Source organism: Coturnix japonica, chromosome 7 (assembly GCF_054131305.1).
Source record: "Coturnix japonica strain WE chromosome 7, WE-NBRP24, whole genome shotgun sequence".
Classification (NCBI taxonomy): Eukaryota; Metazoa; Chordata; class Aves; order Galliformes; family Phasianidae; genus Coturnix; species Coturnix japonica.
Genome location: NC_140669.1, coordinates 24,211,240 through 24,231,654, shown reverse-complemented (window position 1 = coordinate 24,231,654; position 20,415 = coordinate 24,211,240). Strand labels below are relative to the sequence as shown.

The 20,415-nt window shown below is 43.3% G+C and overlaps 1 protein-coding gene across 6 annotated transcripts in view; it reads right to left on the bottom strand.

Moving 5' to 3' along the window:
• SATB2 (SATB homeobox 2) overlaps positions 1–20,415 on the bottom strand; it is a 124,948-nt gene that overhangs the window by 23,655 nt on the left and 80,878 nt on the right. For all 6 annotated transcript variants that reach the window (XM_015868181.3, XM_015868185.3, XM_085553393.1 and 3 more), the window contains exons 8-10: positions 15,336–15,548; positions 11,063–11,218; positions 647–844 (exon numbers count right to left, since the gene is read on the bottom strand). In XM_015868181.3, the coding sequence (XP_015723667.2) occupies positions 647–844; positions 11,063–11,218; positions 15,336–15,548 (567 nt within the window). The remainder of the gene's footprint in view (positions 1–646; positions 845–11,062; positions 11,219–15,335; positions 15,549–20,415) is intronic.

Sequence of the window (20,415 nt, the reverse complement as noted above, 5' to 3'; positions counted from 1 at the left end):
AATACAGAGTGAAGAAAGGATCTTGTAAGTTTTGAAGTCCAGCTCTCACTTCCAACCAGTCCTGAGTCTCTTCTGACAACTACCACACATTTGGTTTTGTAGCATGCCTCACTAGTTGTCAGAGATACCTATAAGGCTGAGAGAGAAACTACAAACTATGACTGCAGTTGCCTGTTGGACGCAGTTACAGAGCAAGCATCAGGGGGGCTCAGGTTCTGTGAGAAGGAACAACTGACCAAACCCTGCTCCTGCTCCTCTTCCTAACCAGCTGTATGCTTCTATTGCTGCTGCTAAGGAACACATTTGTGCTCCTCCAAATGCCAGCAGCTTTGCAGCTAAATTGTTTCAGTCACAGCACAGCTACTGACATGACAGGAGCTCCATAACATCACTAATGCTGAGCTCGCTGTTGGTGGTGTCATGGTCTGGCACATCCCTCTTCTTGAGCCACCAGCACAAACCTGCACACACTCACACCCAAGGAGCTCAGACTTTGAGAGCTGTGGTTTGCATGCAGTCCTACAGACAGATGTAAATCGGTGTTTCAACCTGCTGACCACAGGGAAGCTCAAACCAGTTGCTTTTCTCTACTTCTGACGGCTGTTCCCCTGCAAAAATTCCTTGAGAAGGAAGTTAGCATTCTGACCTGCACAGGCTCAGGAGTGAGCTGGACAACATGCTGCATACGTTCACTGTGGTGATGTCTGGATTCCTCCTCATAGATCACATCCCTCTCATGCTGAGGAAGGTTCAGGAAGCGGCGAATGGTGCAGAGGTTCTCCCAGAGGGTGCGGTTTTCTGGGCTCGGGTTTTCTTTCCAGCGAAGTAGCTCACACAGCCAGCCCTGCAACAGGAGGGTCAGCACAGTTAATTCACTAAGCACCAAGGGACGAGATGTGAATGGAACATCAGCTAGACTTAAAGCAGACTTAAAGAGAGTCTCTAGTTGGAAATATTCCTAGTTATTAGGATCAGCTATTGATCCTAATAATCCAGTTTATACGTGCTATTTTATTCAATAGTTAGTTTGAAATGTCGTCCAAAAGTTACCACTCTACTAAATCCTTCCGGACCGCTCTGAGAGCTCAGAACACTGCAGTAGGAAGTGCCAGCACTTCAGGAGATGGAAACTCTAAAACACAAATCCAGCCAGAGGGCAATGTGGCAGGAGCTGTAATGTGAGAACAGCCCCCTGTGCTCTAAAGCATGTGTGGGGGTGACCCCAGGTCCCAAGCAGTCACCCAGGGATGGGGCTGTTGCTGCACCTATGCAGGGGACGCAGCTAGCCCCCTTAGGGCTGAGAGCAGCAATGCCTCTCCCGTGCCTGTGCACAAGGAGACAGGATGCAAATGACAGAAAATGAGAAGATAATGCTGAGGATGCTGTCAACGCGCCTTAGTGACTCCTGTCAAAATATTTTACCTAGTAGCTCTATAACCCATCATTTTTGAGCTGCAACTCAGCATTTTGACACCACTTCGACAGACACCTTACAATACCTAAAAGACAATTTGATCAATGTTAAGTGTTTTTCCAAACAGTGACAAGAGTAAGCTGAACAGACAGGTTCACTAGAGGCCCATGCAGCATTATTTTTTTTTATTGCCTCATTGTATCACAACTTGTAAGCCATTGACAACTTCTAACATGCATTATAAACCCTGTATATAATATCATAAGCCGTTGTTTGTCTTACTCTCCACTATGTCTTCTGCCTTCACCCCCCAAAAAAGGCAAGATTTGATTATCTCCGCTGCATCAGCCAAGACAGCAACACCAGCTGTTCTCATTGTGCAGCTTCTTCCTCGCGGCCTACATGTTAATAACCTGATCATTCCATTTTCTCCTTCAACTGCCGGCTGCAGCACAGCGAAGAGACAAAAACCCAGGCCCATCTGCAGCAGCTGTAGGCACTGAACTGTGAAGCCACTAGGGATTTATAAACTAATCTGTAACACAACACTGCCTTGTTTTTACAAGTGAGAGGCCACATTTGTGCAGACCTGATCTTTTCTTGCAATAAACTAGGAGGGCTGGGGGTAGTGGGGCAAGGATGAAAACAAGATATCTAATCATTTACTTAGGGGAAAGAAAAAAAAAATCTATATTTTTCCCAAGTATTCTGACTAGTCTTTGGGTGATCTCTCATCCAGGTGATGCCTACATTTCAGTTCAGTTTGACCACATCCCTTGCCCTCAGCACTCCTCAGTCCCCTTCCTCAGCTGAGAAATCCCTATAAACTTTATTTTGGAGAAAATAAAGGGGAAAAAAATCTCACAGCTCTACAGTGAACTCTCAGGGGCTTCTCCATATAAAGTAAATAATTTTTGAGATGGAAAACAAACCATCTGTGGAAAAAAATAAACTCGTGTTTCTCCCTGCTTTTCACTGATTTGAGTAAGTTTCCACCAGAACTCTTCCAAATGTTTCAGGCAGGTATCTTCAATACCTCCCCAGGGATGCCACAACACCAGGACCAATCCTCCAGCAGCAAAGAAAAGCAAAGCCCCATACCCATCAGAGCTGAGCTCAGCACAGGACAGACTTGCAAAAGAACAGCTTGCTCTCACTCTCAGTCCATGGACTGCCCAGCTCCTCACTGCCATCTCCACTTTGTAGAGCTGGCCCAGCCAGCCCAACAGCAAGGGCTGCATCTTGATTTATCTGTCCCCTTATAATCGGTGCTCATTACAATCACTTAGAGCAACACTACAGGCCTCATTATGGACAACGCACTCGCTGCCATTAGTCTTTAAGAAGGGTAGCGCTCAATTTGCCTGGCAACATGCGAGGTCCTGACCTTGGAGCTATTAGGGAAAAGATTAGACTGCAGCGTGACCATGTGTGCAGACATGAGCAAACGAAATTAATTTCTGGCAAAGGCAGGCACCAGGCAAAGACCCCGTCATCCTGAGGACACCTGAGAACTTCTCAATTCCCTGAAGGACATAAGCTAATGGCACGTTTAAAGGAGCCTGGTTCTGAAGGTGAAGCACATCCATGGTATTTAGAGAGATATTAATCCAGTTTCCCCACAAAGTATTTGCTTGGCTGATCAGATTAAGGGATCTAGCCTTCAACAGCACACCCCCACCACAGCAGGCCCCAAGAAATCTGTGATACTTCACAGCCTCAGACATATTGCACCATGTGTACCCAGCTGCTACAATAATTAGCTTATGAATGTATCAGCTGGTTCTGTGATTTTTATAAATAATAACTAACCTACAGAGCAGAAAGATTTTCATGAGCCTAATATTAGCAAGAAATTGCAAGGTGCGCCTAACTCTGAATTGTCTTTGTGCTAAATGCCCTGTCTTCTCTCACATTTTGGGTGACTGGATCTCCCCCAGTGCCATTTATAAATATTTATTTTTCCATCAGTAACAGCAATGTATTTGTGGCAGCTTTCTTCACAACAGCTATCATTCACTCACCCCCACACATAGATGCACATATCCACCACATGCGTGTGCATGCTTATCTGCATCAAATCTCTCCTTTCACTGCTCTTTTCCTACCTTCCTCTTTATTTATTTGAGTTCCCATTCTCTTATCCCTCCATTCAAGTCTCCGTCCATTTACGGGGCCGCTTACTAGGTGATAGCTTGGGTTAGTATGCGAGAAAACGCGGCACTGCAGCATACTCACACGTTCTTTATGATTGCAAGTAACCGCCTTCCCCATGTACAGATGAAAAGTCTGCATTGGATTCTTTAATTATTTATTTAAGCGATCTTAGCACGCCATCCAAGAAAGTTTTGCAGTACCAGGCGAAAAAAAAAAGAAGTGTAAATGTCAAATAAAACAGTGACAGATGACAGTATTCTCTATTGAATAGCACCGTTTCTTCGTGCATGTTCAATGAGAACTCATGAATTATTAATACACAAATCCCCCTTTTCTGTTAAAAAAAATCAACTTGGGGTTTTTTTGGTCGTAATTTTTAAATTTTCTTGTATTTATTTCTTTGGGTCTGTGTACGTTACACAGCGCTTTCCAGAAGAATTATTTCGTTTAAAAAATGCTCACATACAGAAATCTTGGAGCTACAGCCACTTACAGCGAATTTTCATCTACAGCTACATTTATTGGCACAAAGAAGGGAAAGTAAAGAACAAGATGCTGTCTTGCCACCTTTTCCCTCGCTCATCCACATCTGAGCTCATTTTATTACAAGTAAATTCAACTTATGTGAACATACTCTAAAACCCTAACAAATAACACACCCTCCCCAGAGCTGCAATGCACTGTTTCTGATCCTGCCTCCCCTGCACATCACAAGCCTCACTCCACAGCACAACCAGCCCCCTTCAGTGCCACAGTTACCAGGAGGGTTTGATACGTCAGCCTCAGTATGGGTGGCAGAATCCAGCCCTTACTGCCGGCTTCTAAGGCTCTTTAATGGGAATGTCTTCCATTAAAAATAAGAGGAGGAAAAACAGCACAATTAAAGGATGCTTTTGGCTCTACAGTCAGGCACACCCAGTGCTTGTGGTTACAAGGAATTCTACTCAGAACTTCCTTCATTTCACCCCAAAACTTGTAGAGGCATCGAGAACGCAGCCCAAATCAGTTCACTGAGGAGAGCTGCAGAAACGTGCTGGCCTCTATTTCTGTTGTTCTCGTGAGACGAGATAAACATTTTCTAAGCATTTTATTTGATAAAACAAATAATATCATATTAATTTCCTATTTTTAACCTCTCTCTCTGTCTCCAAATCAAATACAATTCCACATAGCTAAGCAAACATCAACAAAAATCTGCAGGAAGCCAGCCATTCCCATTGTGCTTTTATGCTTTTAAAGAAACAGTGTGCTTACTACACTAAGGCATTAGCCCTGGCACACCAAAACCCCCTTGAGGGATAGTTTGGTGGTGCAGCAACTACAAGCCATATTCTGTTCTCATTTATCCTGAGCTGTTCTATTGCAGCCCGACCCTTTCACTTTTGCTAGTCTTATCCGAGAACAGGGGAGGCTGCTCTGGCAGCCAGAGTTACCAGGCTACAACGAGATCAGGTTTTCCAGCACTCAAAGAACATATGCACAAGCATACTGCAGGCGGTGATCAACTTATAGTCAGTCAAGGACCAGATTTCTGATTGAAGTACAAGTTAAGTTATGTTGGGGCTACAAGGCCAGTACATAGGCTTCTAGCAGCATCTCTACTCAGACCCACAGAAGAAAGAAGCAGCTGAGTGTCCATGGAGCTTATTCACAAGCAGCCCATCTCCTTGTGCCGGACTGTGAGAAACCTCCAGCCTAGATAAAGCTAACTAAACCAATCTCATGCTTCTCTGCATTCACATTGAAATTACTAATAATAATACAGTTGGTTTTCTCTACTGACATTTTCTAGGGTCTCCAACGAAAGTATGAGTAGGCAAATGAAGAGTTTTTAGTAAGAGTGATTCAGGAATAAATCTCAAAAATAAATGTAAAAGGCCATTTCCTCACCCACATAATCAGTGCAGAAAATGTCAACATATGTGACAAAAGGAAAAAAAGCAGCAATGATCAACACAAGTCTTGAAAGATTAGAAAAGAAACGATGCATTATCCAGAGAAAGTTCCCTTTCTACACAGGATCACAGGGAGTCCTCTGGTCAAACTTTCTCAGCCTCTTCCCTCTGCTCAGTTTGGGACTCTCTGCAGCGTGAAATGAGCCAGATAATATTCAGCTCTTGTTCCTTGGTCGCCAAACTCTCTTTCCATGAATCCAATAAGTGTCTATTAAAATAAATAAACCCCCTAATGATTCAAGATAACCTAATCAAGAAAGCTGAAATGGATAAAAGACTAACTGTAATGGAGAGTTCTGTCATGGCTTCAATGAATTCTTGATGAGGGCTTGGGGGAGGGGGACTAAACCTGAGAAGCTTTACTGGGAACATTTTGGTACAGTTCAAGGTTAGTCACTCGATAGCCTGAGTTTTCTGTAACATGCAGTATTTTTCATCCTACAAAAATTTAAGGAAAAATACAGAGCATTTCCATTGTGCCTAGTTTCTCATTAGTCTCATAAAAGAAGAGACAATACAAAAAAAAGAATGAGCCGTGACACACCTTAGACTCATGGGAACACCAAGTCTGCTTACACCTCTTGGGCTCAGAGGGAAGAATGCTGTTCACTGAAGATATTTCCAGTGTGCCAGATTCAGACAAGCTTCTCTCTCCACTGGAGAGGTAGTGCAGGCTCATGGCTAAGACAAGCTGCCTGCCAGCAGCTCCCGGGTCTGTCAATGGCTTCCTGAGCAAAGTGGCAGCTCCACAAGTGACCATGCTTTGCTCAGAGGCTGAGAGAGGCACTGTTGTAGAAGCTGTAGTGGATGGGGGTCAGCCAATGTCCAAACACACTTCAGAGAAATTTTAAGCTCAGTCATGGTGAGAAATGTCTTTCTGTACTTCCTACATATGTGACAAGAACATTAAGCTATCAGTACAACAGATAAGCCCGAGCTGTACAGATGCATAAGCACCATAAAGGCACTGAAGTGCTGTAGCAGGAAGAAATGCTGTATATTCATATACTACATGCACCTTTGCAACCAGCTGTGTTTTTCTAGTTGTTGTTCATTGTCACTGGAAGCTAATTAGTTTAAGGGCACAGGAAATACCTATTCTAAGCTAAAAGGAGGAGGGAAGGCATTCCATCATACTGAAAAAGGAGATATAAGTTGGGAGGGACAGACTGTAAAAGATAAAAACTGCCTCAGAGCGGTGGCTGTTCATCTTTCACAGTACCTGTGCATTCTGCTCAGTGCAAGAACAGTGTGACAGTGGTGGCCAAGGGGCTGGGACCCATACGGTGGAGCTCCCACCTGTCTTTGGCCAGAGAACATGCTGTGAGAAAAGTAGCAGGGACTTCACAAGGAAAAGTCAGGGAAAAGACAAGGAATTTGCGCAAAAAGTATTTCTATCCATAGCCCCACATTCCTCTTAACTAGAAGGACCTCAACTTTTCTGCCCCTAAATCTCACATTTATTTTTGATGTGTTTATTTTTAAATGAGGCAAAGATAAGAACCAGAGACTGAGCTTTGCCAGTTTAATGCTTTTTTTCCAAAGTTGCTCAAAGGGTTCTCTCTTACTTTACTGCGATATAACTAAAACAAATTCTGGTCCTTTGGGGAAGAACTTCAGTTGCTGGCGTTTGCTTTCTGTTTTTACTGAACTAATGATGCTGGAGGTCAGATCCTTCCATCTACCCTGCCCTGGCCCACGGCAGATCCTCAGCAGCACCACTCCTCCACACCCCAGGTTGATTACAGAGAGACTCCTGCCCTGGGAGAGCTGTAAGAAATTGAGCCTCCCATGTCCATACAATCTTTACCCTCCCTCAGACTGTCAGCAAGGGCTCCAGTCAGATATGCCCACTATTTATTTTGATAGTGACTGTTTATTATGAACAGATCTATATTCTTGTTCTGCACAGCTCAGTCTCAGCTAGGACACCCACTAGTAGAGGTCAGAGGGGTAACCTTGCTGCATAGTGTTACAGAAGCACTGACACAAGGTGACAGGAAAATGGCTTTTCCCAAACTTGACCCATAGAGAAGTTGCAGAACTGGACAAAGAAACCAGAAGTCTGTCACGACTGTCTTAACAGTTGGCTCAAACCTGCAGCAACACAGGGTCAAAATCCTTGCCTGTCCCAGCGTCCCATTCTGGAGGCACACTGGCCACTCGAATCTCTCTAAAATGGCAAACAGGTAACTCCATATGAATTAAATATAACCAGGAGATTCTGGAGCACAGATAAGAGGCCAAATCCAGAGTTCAGAAACACTCTCAGTGTGATACTAGAGGTCCCAGACTTAGTCATGTAAGGGACAAAGGGCACTAGCATGCAGTATTCCCAGAGAAGCGTGCTGTCCAGTGGGTATGTCACTAACAGCTGACATCTGGAATAGGATGACAGCTTTGGAGGCTAAGTGTGATGGGTGCTGTGCACTTCAGCTCCTGCTGGGGACAAAGGGATGCATAGCACTTCTCAAACAAGATTAAAAAATATCAAGATACGTCACAAGAAATAAAAAGCAAAGTAATGAAAATATGTGAGAAATAAGTCAAAGTCTAAAATGAATGGCTTTAGACCTTTATGAATGTTGAGCCCCTAAAAGGAGAGTCTTGTACGCTACCTCCATACTTCCACGTGGTCCTGCACCTTGCATATATGTTGACTTGTGCGGTCCACGATTTGTACCCTCAGTTTCTATCAGCTGCCCTTTGCTTTCATTGCTGAACCGATAATCTGCCACAACTTAAGAATAAAGATGGCTACTTGTTAAATTAGAAGTCAAATAACTCCACCAGTAGATGATGCCGCTTGCAATAACTGCTCTCAGTGGGAACTGATCTTGCTGTATGAAGACAGGAGCTGAAATGAGGCCTCCATTGGCTCTGAATTCCCTCTTGGGTACACGACATACAGCCCCACATATAAAATGTCAGAACCCCCTGTCGGAGGTTCACTGGCTGCTAAAACTGTGAAGATCTCACAGCACCGTGGATTGCTGTTGACAGAAAAGCAGCGCCCAACACAACACATGCCTTGTTAGCAAACTGGAAGCCTCTCAGTTGTCTGGGGTGAGGGAATAATAGAGGAAGCCAGTGCAATGCAAGCCAGGCCTGTGGAGAACAGCAAGTGAACAAACCTTGGCGAAGAGTCCAAGTAAACCCTCAGACTAGCTCTTTTTTCCTTCTCTTTCAAATTCTCTTTCTTTTGTAAATACGAGCACTTTTCAATGTGCACTTCCCACCATGTAACTGAGTTGGTGAAATTAGCACCACTGTCATCAGGAGAGACTGCAACTGGCACAGCAGACCCGTATAAAGCAATGGGAAAGCCCCACAGCCAGTTTTTAGGTAAGCTGACACTGTCTTTTCCACCATATCACAGTACCTCCCCTACAAACAGCTATGTCCTTAGTTTCAGCACTACACTGCCCATGGGGGGTATGTGGCCAGGGGAGCATAAGCACAACCAGCCAGGCCAAGGGTTGGGCCATGCAGGTGGGCTTTGGAGCAGGGGAGCCACGTAGCACTAGGGTTTGTGGCTGTAGCTTCTCTCTCCCTGCCTTCCAGTTCCCTCACAAACCACTTTCATGCTCCAGCAGAGAGCTATGACATCTCAGCATGGCAAATGCTGGGTCATCCCAGGGAGCCAGTATTGCTTTGGCAGGGCTGTGAAACAAAAGAAACATCAGCCTGCGAAATGCTTCTTTATTTGCCTCTGTTGAAGAAACAAAACCTTTATGGGCAGTAACTCTGCTTTAAACGACAACATGTGTGGATCTTGTGCTTATCCTTTTGTATCTTGCTTCCAAAATCTGCCCTGTTCTTTTTCCACGTGAAAGACTATGAAGCTTATTTTTGTTTTGGTGCTGGTGTGCAACACTGCCAGAGAAACTGGCACACACTGAAGCTGGTGAGCCACCCAAATTATTGTTGGGTGGTTCAGACCCTCTCTATTTCAAGAAGCCTCTGGGTATAAGGACAGGAAGCTTACAAGCAATTTTAAGCCAAACTTCAGAGAAGCTGGCATTCAGTTTGTGCTACACGCTCCTTATTAAAATCTGTCCAGTCCGGATTCTGGGTGGAACTTTGATATCTGCATGGAGTAAAGAATAAGGGGCACGTTTGCAAAATCAATTGTGCAGTTTTTATATTTACTGCACGTTTACCACATATGTCATTTATTACACAGTGGAAAACCGTTAAATGCACAGTAGTTGTGCCAAGTGGCATTATGCTTTTAACAGCTTTATTCGTTTAACAGCTCCAGTTCTCATTATATTTTGCCATGTGGTACATGAGATTTTTATGCATTTAACAGTTTAAGAGGGTTCCATGGTATTTTCCTTTCATGTAATTCATACTGTGCCTGGGATTTTGTTGGGGGGCTTAGGGGCTGTGGACTGTAACCCCTGTACTTGGACAAGATAAAGCAAAAGACAAAGAAAATTAATGAATAAATGAGGAAGGAAAAAAATGGATCAGCCCTCCAAATGCATGGGCACAAATACCTGTAACAAGGACAAGGCTCTCCCATGTGCTTTGATAACCTTTGATGCCTTGTTTATAAGCCTTTCAACTTCTTATTTTACATCTACTTTAATGACTACAATATTGCTTTCCTGCACAGAGGGAAAAAATGTATTTAGTAGTGTACATGCACCTAGATGTTTCTAACCCTTTCACACAGATGCATTTATACATTCTTGTGTGCACACTGATTCCCCTACTAACACGACAGAGTAATTTCTTTCAGGATCAGAAGCAGCTCTTCTCACACAGAGTAAACAATTCCTTCCAATGGTCTCCATCAGAACCACCACCCGCTTGCGGTCCTTCCTACAAAAAATGCTGTCCTCCTTTCCATGAAATTCGTACTGATACATTATATTTTTTTAAACAGTTGGATGAAATTTTTAAATTAATGGATTCTCTTCAAGAACTTCACTCCAGACTGGGTTTGCCCACATGTATTTTTTACATCCAAGGTGAAAATTAATGCAGGAGAACACACTGCAGTGCCCTCTCATCCTTTTTTGTAAAACTGATTGGATTTGATGTGAATTGTTCACATGGCAATATCGCATGAAGCACATTCAACGTGAGGAAAAAAAAAGGAAACACCTTCCTAATACACAGTTTCCCATCACCTTCCTTCTGTTAATTACTTAAGAAAACAGGTGTTTGTTTGTTTTTTACCTGTGAAACAAGAAGTGTATCATCATTTTGGAAGGTCCTTGTCCTACTAATAGACGCATAAGTTGTACACTACAAGTGGGAAAAGATATGTGTATTTGTACAAAATGGGGAGAAAGCTCAGCTGCGAGCCGGACCTTTTCTCAGTCTATTTTAAAAGAAAAAGGAAACCACTTAAGCAGGCAAATGCCAGAAACACGACAGGTTCCCCAGAGATGAAGGTTATTATTATTGTATGAACAGATGTATTTTTATTGGTGGGAGGAGAATATAGGTCTAGATCCAACCCCAAAGTTGGCTTTAAAAACAAAACCCCAAAAAGAACGAAATCCCCTCTACCACTCACCTGACTTTTATTGGCAGCCACTTTGGCAAACAGAGCTTGAGATACCTTGGCCCTTTTCATCTCCTGTTGGATCTCGTCATAAATGGCAGCTGTGATGTTGACGTTGGCGCCGTCCGCCTTAATGGGGAGGTCTGTTGTTGGTGTCGAGGTTTTGGCCTACCAAGAGACCATGAAAATAATAATTAAAAAAGTGCTGCTTTCAGCCCAGCCATCTGTGCAGAAATTATCAAAGGATTTCAGTCAGCTGATGCCAAACTGCATTAGCTACAGAGGGACACTTCCTGTCCATTATTCTAATCAGGTTAATTGTGATTGGAAATAATTGCAGTGCATTCCTATAGGACATACAAGGCCCTGTCAACTCCCCCCCTCTCCCTCTCCCAGCATGTTTATTGAGCAGCTCAACAACACGATAGGTAGCCGGGCGCTCGGCTGCAGGCAGCCACTGAAGTTTGCTCTGCCAGCTAGCTGCCACGGCACTGACACCAGCCTCTACCTTCTTCCCCCCTCTTTAAAAGTAGCCTACACCTTGGAGGAAGAGCCAATTCTCCCAGAAAAAATGAGTAAATGGGTAGAGGTCTCTAAATAATAAATTATTACTCAATTTAATGCACTCCCTCAAGTCTCTCTCATCCTTTATTAAAACTATACGTATGTCATTTGAGTATGTATGGTTTCCCAGCCTTATCATCATTATGCTGGCCAGACAGTCACCTAATTTCACCTAGGAAATCAGTGGAAATGAAAAAAAAAAAAAAGTCATTTCATAAAGCTGGGCTTTGGCATGCCTTTGATGTGCTGCCCTCATTCTCCTAAACTCATATTGAGATTTTGTGTATTCCACTGCACTCCTTTTAATTGAATGATTTCCCATCAGCTTCTGTGACAAATGAAGGACAATAACGGATGCTGCCAGTACCTTCTCCAGGCTGGACTACCCCTGCAAGGCTGCTATCAGTATGCAGGCTTCTATGAGATTTTTATTTTAAAGCCTCTCAGCCACAGCCAACCTCAGATGGTAGAGGCAGGTGAGGGACAGGAGGCAGCACTCAGAGCACCAGCAGCCCCCTGGAGCTCAGATCGCATTTGCCATGGCTGATCCTTGAACTCCTACATCTTTGAAGGGAAATACATAGGCTTCTGACATAAAATCCCCATTTTCTCTTGAGATGTGAAAGTCTTAGGAAACAAACTAAGCTAAGTCACAAAGCTCACACTTCCAGGTAGATCGAAACCCCCCATAAACCCTGGTGATATTCAGATACCTGCCCTAAGCAGAGGCCCTTTTCAGCTGGCTCCTGCCATTGTACCACAGTTGAAGGCTGCTAGAGTACATCTAATATTAATTTTTAACTAGGCAGACATGCCCAAATGCCTATTTGTTAATGAGAAGGTTAACTAGGCAAAACCAAGTCTTCTGAACTTCTTTGTTTTGCTTTCCTCCAAATCTTCCTGTCCCTAACATCTTTTCTATTCCAAGACCCAAGTTAATAATGGAGCCAAAATTCAATCAAGACAACAATCTAATCACTCTTCCTACTGCTTGCAGATAGTGCTTGCCTTTGTCAACCTGTATCTCCTCTCTTTCTGAAGCCAGTCTAGGAATCAGGAGCAGCTCACTGTGCACAACCCACACAGTGGTACATGGTACAGCATAGATCTCCTGTGTTGCCAGCTCCACAGCCAGAGGTCAGGAGCCACCCTGCCCTATGCACCCTGAAAGCTGGGCTCTTTTTTATTTAATCACCAGAATAGGTAGGACAAATGCCAAACAGAAATATCACAAACAAGTGTTTAATGCCAGAGGCCTGGATTCAAAATTGATCTTCATATTAGCAAGAAGTTTGCCATTATTGAAATGCCTCACTGCAAATAGGGAGGGGGGGGCGGGGAGGGGGAAGAAAAAAGAAAAAAAAAGAAAACAAAAAAGGGTCTGTAATCACAATGCTAGAGTGCTGAAATCCCAGCAGTTACTGTTGCTCTTCAACAGAGAGAAGAGAGCAACAGGTACACAATAACCTTTAAAAGCTCAGAACCTCTTCCCCCAAGCACTTGCATCCTCTTGCTAGATGGATCTGCTGTTCTCACCTCCACAGTGGTGCTAGATCGCATCTGTCTGTGCTTGGGGAATACCCTGAGGGGCTTTGGGTTCCAGAGCGATGGAGTAACTCCTTGTGCTCATGAGCTCACCTCTACGGCTGTCCCAGCACTTAACCATACTCTATCCAGCACACTAAAATAATTATTCCCAGAAGTACTGCCTCAAGAGATTGGTATCTATGGAAACCACGTTTCAAAATGACATTAAATCAACTTCTTCAGCACTATAACGCAATTCTTGAAAGGCCAGCATAGTTCCTCCTCACTGGTTACCACTGCTACCTCCAAAGCACCAATATATGGGGTATACAACACATTTGCCTGGGGAGGCAATGCTGCAGGATCGCTGCATGGTTTATGAACAGGGTACTTGTCTCATTGGGACCAATACCAGGCATATGGGGAAGCACAGTAGCTGAGCTGCCTGCCCAGGAGCTGGGAAGCAGCCTAATTTGCAGAGGTGTCCAAGTTGTCAAAACAGCACCTGTGCTGACTGGTGCTGGCCCTCAGAGGACTGGGGAAATTTTATCCAGCGGGCACAAGACAAGCACTCGGTACAAAAAGGTTTCTGCATTGCTTTTGGTGATTAAAAATCTCACAGTATTCTACCAGATACTTTGAGAAAATAAGGGAAGGGTGAGCTGCTTTATATTTGTAGTGTATGGTTTGCTAACAGTACTCTTAAAAAGAAGAACAAATTTTTCCTTACTTAAAGCTGTCACAAGAACATGGGGAAGATGTGTTATTTTGACAGAGGAAAGAGACAGAATGACAGATCTGACAGAGCTCTGATTTTTACTTGCACTGGACTGCATCTAACTCACCCATTTCTTTCTTTTGTCTGTTTTTTTTTTTTAATTATTATTATTCTATTCAACTTATAAAATCTACTGCACTAAATATTAGCAGTAGTAAGCTAATTCATGAAAATTTAAACACAGAAAGAGTTTACACTGTTTAGATGTTAAAATAGTTCTCTTCAGAATTCTGCTTTCACAGAAAGATAACTAAAAACAGTTAAGAGTTACACAACAATGAATTTTACATATTACAAAAAATTCAGCACTGAATTCAGCTTGGCAAGATATGCTTGCCTTCAGTGAAAGCAGTTCTTTATATCATGCGTAGCAGTAAAGTCCGCCCAAATACCTGAGCTGAGCTCAACAGTTCCTACAGAATCAGCACACCTTAAGGATGATCCATGTGCCTTTAACACCCTGCCCCAAGACTCCTACTTATTTTTAGCCACTGCAGCTGTTGTATTCAGGATGAGAATTGCTCAGTAATATTATAAGCATGTTTAAGACATGCACAGCCTGAGCAAGCACCCAGAGACTCTGCTGACTGCATGACTGTGGAAGCACTAGAGCAGGAGGGTTACAGCAGCCTGTTTATAAAAGATGAAGTGCTAGACCTGAGCTGTCACAACTGCACAGTTAGAAATTTCAAACTCAAGTTACACAAATGTCATGACAAGAGTTAACTGTCATCTCTGTGCAAGCACCTTTTCCTTTTTGGAGTATATGTATGGGACAGCAAGAAGCCTGGCTGAAGTGTGGATATACCATGACATGTAGTACCTGGATGTTCTTTCTTAGTGCAAGGGAACAACTTACCTAGAGAAGTGGAAAGCAGCATCTCCTGTCCTAGCACTGTGCCCATCTCTACTTTCTGTACTTCAAATAATTGCTAGTGTACACTAACTAAAGGACTGTCGTTTCCTAAGCAGAGTGCACTAATCTCTAACTCACTGTTGGCTCCTATTCACTGCATGTTTTTACCTGCAACATATCTGAACCTCTCCACAAGCTCAGAAATTTACCGTGTTCTGTAGAACATGACAGAGCACTAAGACAAACAGTTATGGAAATACTTTCTAAAACGTAGTCTAAAAAACCCTATCTGCAAAGCCGACAAGCACCCATTCAGGTACTAAAATCACAGACTCTTTTTTGTATTTACAGCATTGATCAAAGCTAGAATCATCACTAAGATTTGTTGCAATTCAATAAACACCTCTCAACAGCCTCTCCAAGACCTTGTAAAAGGATTTCCACAACTCACCTGGGCAAAAGGAGCAACATACAGGGGAAGGGCAGGGAGAAGCTCCTTCCCTGGATGAATATCAGCACAGGACCGCATAACAAACAGGTAACAAAGGATCATGTCTTACCTGGGGGGTTCTAGAGGAGCTTGGGCTGCTGGCTGCTGAAGACACCATGCTCACATTAGGGTTCATGCTTCTCTCTCTCTCATCCTGATAGATTCGATCCCGTTCTGAGTCAGGCAAGTTGAGGAAATTCTGCATCGCCCTTAAGTTTACCAGGAGGGACTGGGAAGCTGTCCGAGGGTCTTCTTCTTTACGCAGGATCTCAGACAACAAGCCCTGGTTTAAAAAGAAATTGTAAAAATCCAGTCACATGGTTGTGTTTTAAATTTGTTTAGAAATCTGAAAGCCTACATCAGAACCTCATAGCCTCTTCCACAGGGGATATTTTGTAGGAAAGCACTTGTCTTCTAAGGGCTGGAGTTTATTTTGTGACTGTCCTATTCTGGCACTGTAATAAGCATATGAATAAGCATCTGAGCATAGAAATCCTGAATACGAAGGCAGGTGAACTGGGTAGAAGAAACTGCAGTTACCACCAGGTGCTTGCAGCAAATATTTTAGGAGCTGTTAGATGTCTCCCTCTCCCTCTCTCTTCTGTCTTTACTTGATGCTGGGAATGCTTGGCAGGCCTGCTCATCTTTGACAAATCTGCCAAGTTTGGTAAATTTAGTTTCGACATTTAAACAGTGCAGGAGGTTTATAAAGAAAAACATTTGGTTGGGTTTGATGTTACAGTCCGTTCATTTTGGTTTGGACACTTGTTTCAGGCAGGAGAAAATGCAATAAATAATAAAGCCTTAGAATATAGCTCTAGGGATTTAACCCATTATTTTATGCCTTATTTTAAAACACCATAGGCTTCTTCCTGCAGAAACAAATCAACACTATGTTCACCTATTTTTAACAAAAACTGTTCTGCCGGGAGGTAACCAGCACAACATTTTTAAAAATAAACAAATTAGTTGGAGGGAGAGGAAAATAGTATTAAAGGAGGCTTAAACCTAATGATGAGATTAAAGTAATGCATAACTGCAAGCACAGCTTATCTGGAAGTCAGGACACAACATACAAGCCGGGATGGGGGCCTACACTGACCACTAGAGCAAAGCACATTCCACCCACGTTCTAGAGGCACCCACCACATCCCCACTTCTCAAGAGGCCATTTCACTCCCAGAAGCGATAACAGTCCCTTCCTGAGGCAAATGCTCACATACACTGATGTACAATGAAGCAGTGCTGCAAGCCCGAGGCCACCACAAGAGCTGCGACCTTCAGCCACAAAGGGGACGAAGGGCCCTACCACAATTCAGCCACAGCTGCTGACATTAATGTTTTGCACCACTGCTGCACAGCCGTGACTGAGGCAAGCTGTCTCACAAGCACTTCTTTCTTGTAAGGAAAATGTTACCAGAAAACAGGCACCCAGTCAAAACCCTGTAATATTCAGCCTATTTTCTTCCATACCAGAGAGTCTCCCCAGAAAGACTTGTTAAAACACCAGTCATATACAGTTAAGTAATGTGCAAATGCCAGCATATTTGCTATTTACTGATCTTACTGAATAGAATTCCTGACAAAACCAGCAGTGAAACAAGTGTCCGTATCTTCTTTTATCCGTTATTTGCTACGGAACATCTACATTAAAAGACATATGTGCAAGCTCAGCTTCAGCAGCACGTATGTCTGAAGTGCTTGAAATAAGCTCCGTATGTAACCTGCAGGTAGGCTGGACACAGCTCACCTTTTCAGCTCCTAATCTACACAATAAAGAGAAGAGTTTCCCCCTCATGGCTTTCCTGCAGATCCCAGATGGCTCAGACTGGCCTGGAGCCATGGCAGGACCCTCAGACCAGGAATGGGAGGAGGAGGCTAGAGGGAGACTGGCTGGTGGAACAGACCCACACCGGTGCCAGGCAGACCCTGGTGTTGCTTCTGTCACTCTGCAGCCCTGACACAGGCATGAGCTTGTACCCAGGCTCCTTCTTAGAGCTTACCATCCCTCAGGGAAACTAGGGATGTTCAGTTAAAAAAATTACGTTTGCCAGACTCACGCGCTGCAGATGAACAGAAACAGGACATTTCAGAAGGCTGAGTCTGTGACTTGAGGCATTCCAAGATCAATACAGCATGGCCCTATTATAATTTCCCCTTAAAGACAGTGGAAAATTCTCCAAAGGCAGTAAACAAATATCAATTCTACAGATTCGCTATTTTTTTCATTTTCTAGGTCTTAAAGGATATTTAACTTCCCCCCCCCCCCCCCCCCCCCTTTGGGTCAGCTTCCAAAAATTAATGGGGTTGTGGAAAGAAAGATACCTGGAGCTGATTCTAAGACCACTTTTTCTCCTCCCATATTAGCCTGGCTGAATTTATGGTTCAATTTTAAAAATGGAGAGCAGAAACATATGTGAAAGCATGCCAGCAATTACTTTTCAGTGCCGTCATCGACTCTGTATGTAAATCAGGGGCACACAGGTACACGTGGCTCAGTAATGGCACTGACAAGGCATCTCACTGCTTGATACACCAGCTCTGGGCCTGGGGTCTCCAGCTTGGCACCAGAAATGGCACATCATGAGAGAGAGTCGTGGTTTTGACACTTAGTTTGTGCCTCGTGTTTTTATGAAGATCTCCTTTACAGGAGCTTAGTAATATTGCGCACCACATCTTAATCACTAGACTCCACATCAGTAGTCACTGGGCCCTGCCCTAGTGCTCATTTCAGACTTGCAGGTAGGAAGTCTGGCTGCAACAAGTGGCCTGCAGCTCAGCTGCAGTAGGCAAAGCACTTCGACAGGTCCAGAGCCATGTCAACAGCAGGACAGATAACAAGAAAAACAACTCAGAGGGAAAAATCTCCTGTCCTCCTGCAACTAAAGATAAACAGTGCTGGTAAACAACAGTGGTTAGATAGCTGAGCGGTAGAGTAGAACAATAAAATTAAGTGTCTTGAGAGCAATAACGTTTACAATAATATAATTCTGAGCTACTGAAGTATACACAAACTAACCAGAGAGCAACATTATAAAAATAAAGTGATATTAAATAATCCGTTCAGCCTTTTTGTCACCTGCAACAAATTAGGCTTTCAATATGCAAAACATCTTCCTTCCAGAAAAACAAATGATCGTGATTTCATTTAATTGTAATTTAATGAGGCATAATTTATTTTTTAAAGTGATATACACCAGGTGTGCGGTGGGGAAACTGGCCCAGCCAGCCAAACCCCACTGATTCTATTTTTAAGAAAACCCTAAAGCCAGCCAGAGAATGTTTTCATTTCTGAAAACTATATTTCTGCTGGAGGGGCTGATGGAGGGAAACCCACAGCATTCATACTTCTGTTATAAAATCCCATTGGCTAAATTAGCTCATCCCGACTTACTTTCATCTCGTGTTGAAATAAATAAATAAATAACACTGGCAGTTCACAGAGCAATCAACTCTGCAAACCTAAGAGAAGATCCCCAGGAACTAGAAAGTCTTGTACTGATTTTAAGAGACCAAGCGGGTCTCCTTTACCAAACGCAGCTTATAGGATGAATTTCAGGTTAGGTAGCTTATTAAAATCTTTGCTTTTACAAGCCATCATTTCTAAGCCAGTTACTGAAGAGTCAATGGATGAAAAGCTGAACAGTGCCCAGGCTCTGCTCACAGCTAAGCTGCGCTACACAAGCATCCCAAGACAAGGACTCTGCGCAGGCACAGTTTTGTTTAAGCTTGGAATTGACACTATTTCTTAAATCACACACCAGATCCCTAATTGACTTTAATAAAAAATAGTAGCCAGAGGTGGAGAAAGGAGCACGCATCCAATCAAAATTGAAAAGGATTTGGAGCTATTTAAGGTAGGAGCAATTTTGACAGTGTTTTTTTCGAACAAGCAGAAATATAATCTTTCAAAAACAATTCAGCAAAGTCACTATCTTGGGGGTTTGCCCTGCACTCACCCTATGAAGCCCCATTTGTAAGCTCATTTTTTTTACAAGATACAGAATTTCCAGAACAAACATGTCAAACCTCACAGACAAGGAATCTTTTTCAAGCAGCTTCTGAAAGAAAATGCATTACAATGGAGCTAACTCCTCCATCCAAAGGACCGACTAAGTAGCCTTTGAGGTCAACACAAAGGCTAGACCAGAGCCCATGGAAGGCAAGTGAAGTCTTTCTGCTTTCTTCCCAAAGGGTTCAGGCTTGTAAAGGCATAAATGAGGTCTCAGTGGGACAGCAGACCGCACTACCAATGACTTAAGGAAGGATAGTTCTGCAACTAAAGCTTTTCAGAAGTAGTCTGGATCAGGTTGAGGAGGTCATACTGCAGCAAAGCTCAGCCACCGATGTCCTGGGGACAGAGGAGGGTGAGAGCCATCAGGCAGGTGGGGACTCACAGCACTGGCCAGCACCTCATGCATATCAAGTTCAGTGCCTCAACCAGTAGGTTGTGTGTTCTGTAGAAGATTATATACATACAAAGAACTAAAAAAGCATAAACACTTTTTTCATACTTTCCATTGATTTGTGCTTATCCGTACTTCAGCTACTGCCAAGAGCAACAGTGAAAATGCTGAAAAGTTTTGGTTCTGTAGTACTCATAGCCCAAACAGAACATGCAACCAGCCATCTCAACAGAAAAGCTATTCTGGTTCCCTTCAGGTATAGATATGATCAATTAGGATCCGAAAGTTTAGACATTTACCAAGACCAAAATCTGAACCTCCACAACCAGTGCAATAAGCCTGTCCCCTCTCAGCATCCTTATTCAGCATGAAAGATCCATTTCCAGCTTGGGAAGGCAGCACCTCTGGGGAGCCACTGGTTAGCTGCTCCTTCCTAGTGGCTCTAACTAGAAGTTCCAACTTCAACCTCCAGTACTGTCTTCTGTGCTGAATAAGATGCACTGAACATTTTTTAAAAGAATCCACTTTGCCTATGCAGGACTCAACAAACTCTATAAGAAGTACTTGCTTCTTAGGAGTCCAGTTCATTTTCAGATGCAGCTTTGAATCATAGAATCACCAAGGCTGGAAAAGACCTAAAAGATCATCCAGTCCAACCATTCACCTATTACTAATAGCTCCCACTTTTCCCAATTTGCTTCCATTCCCTTGCATCTCTTCCTAACTTCATCAAGGATATAAAGC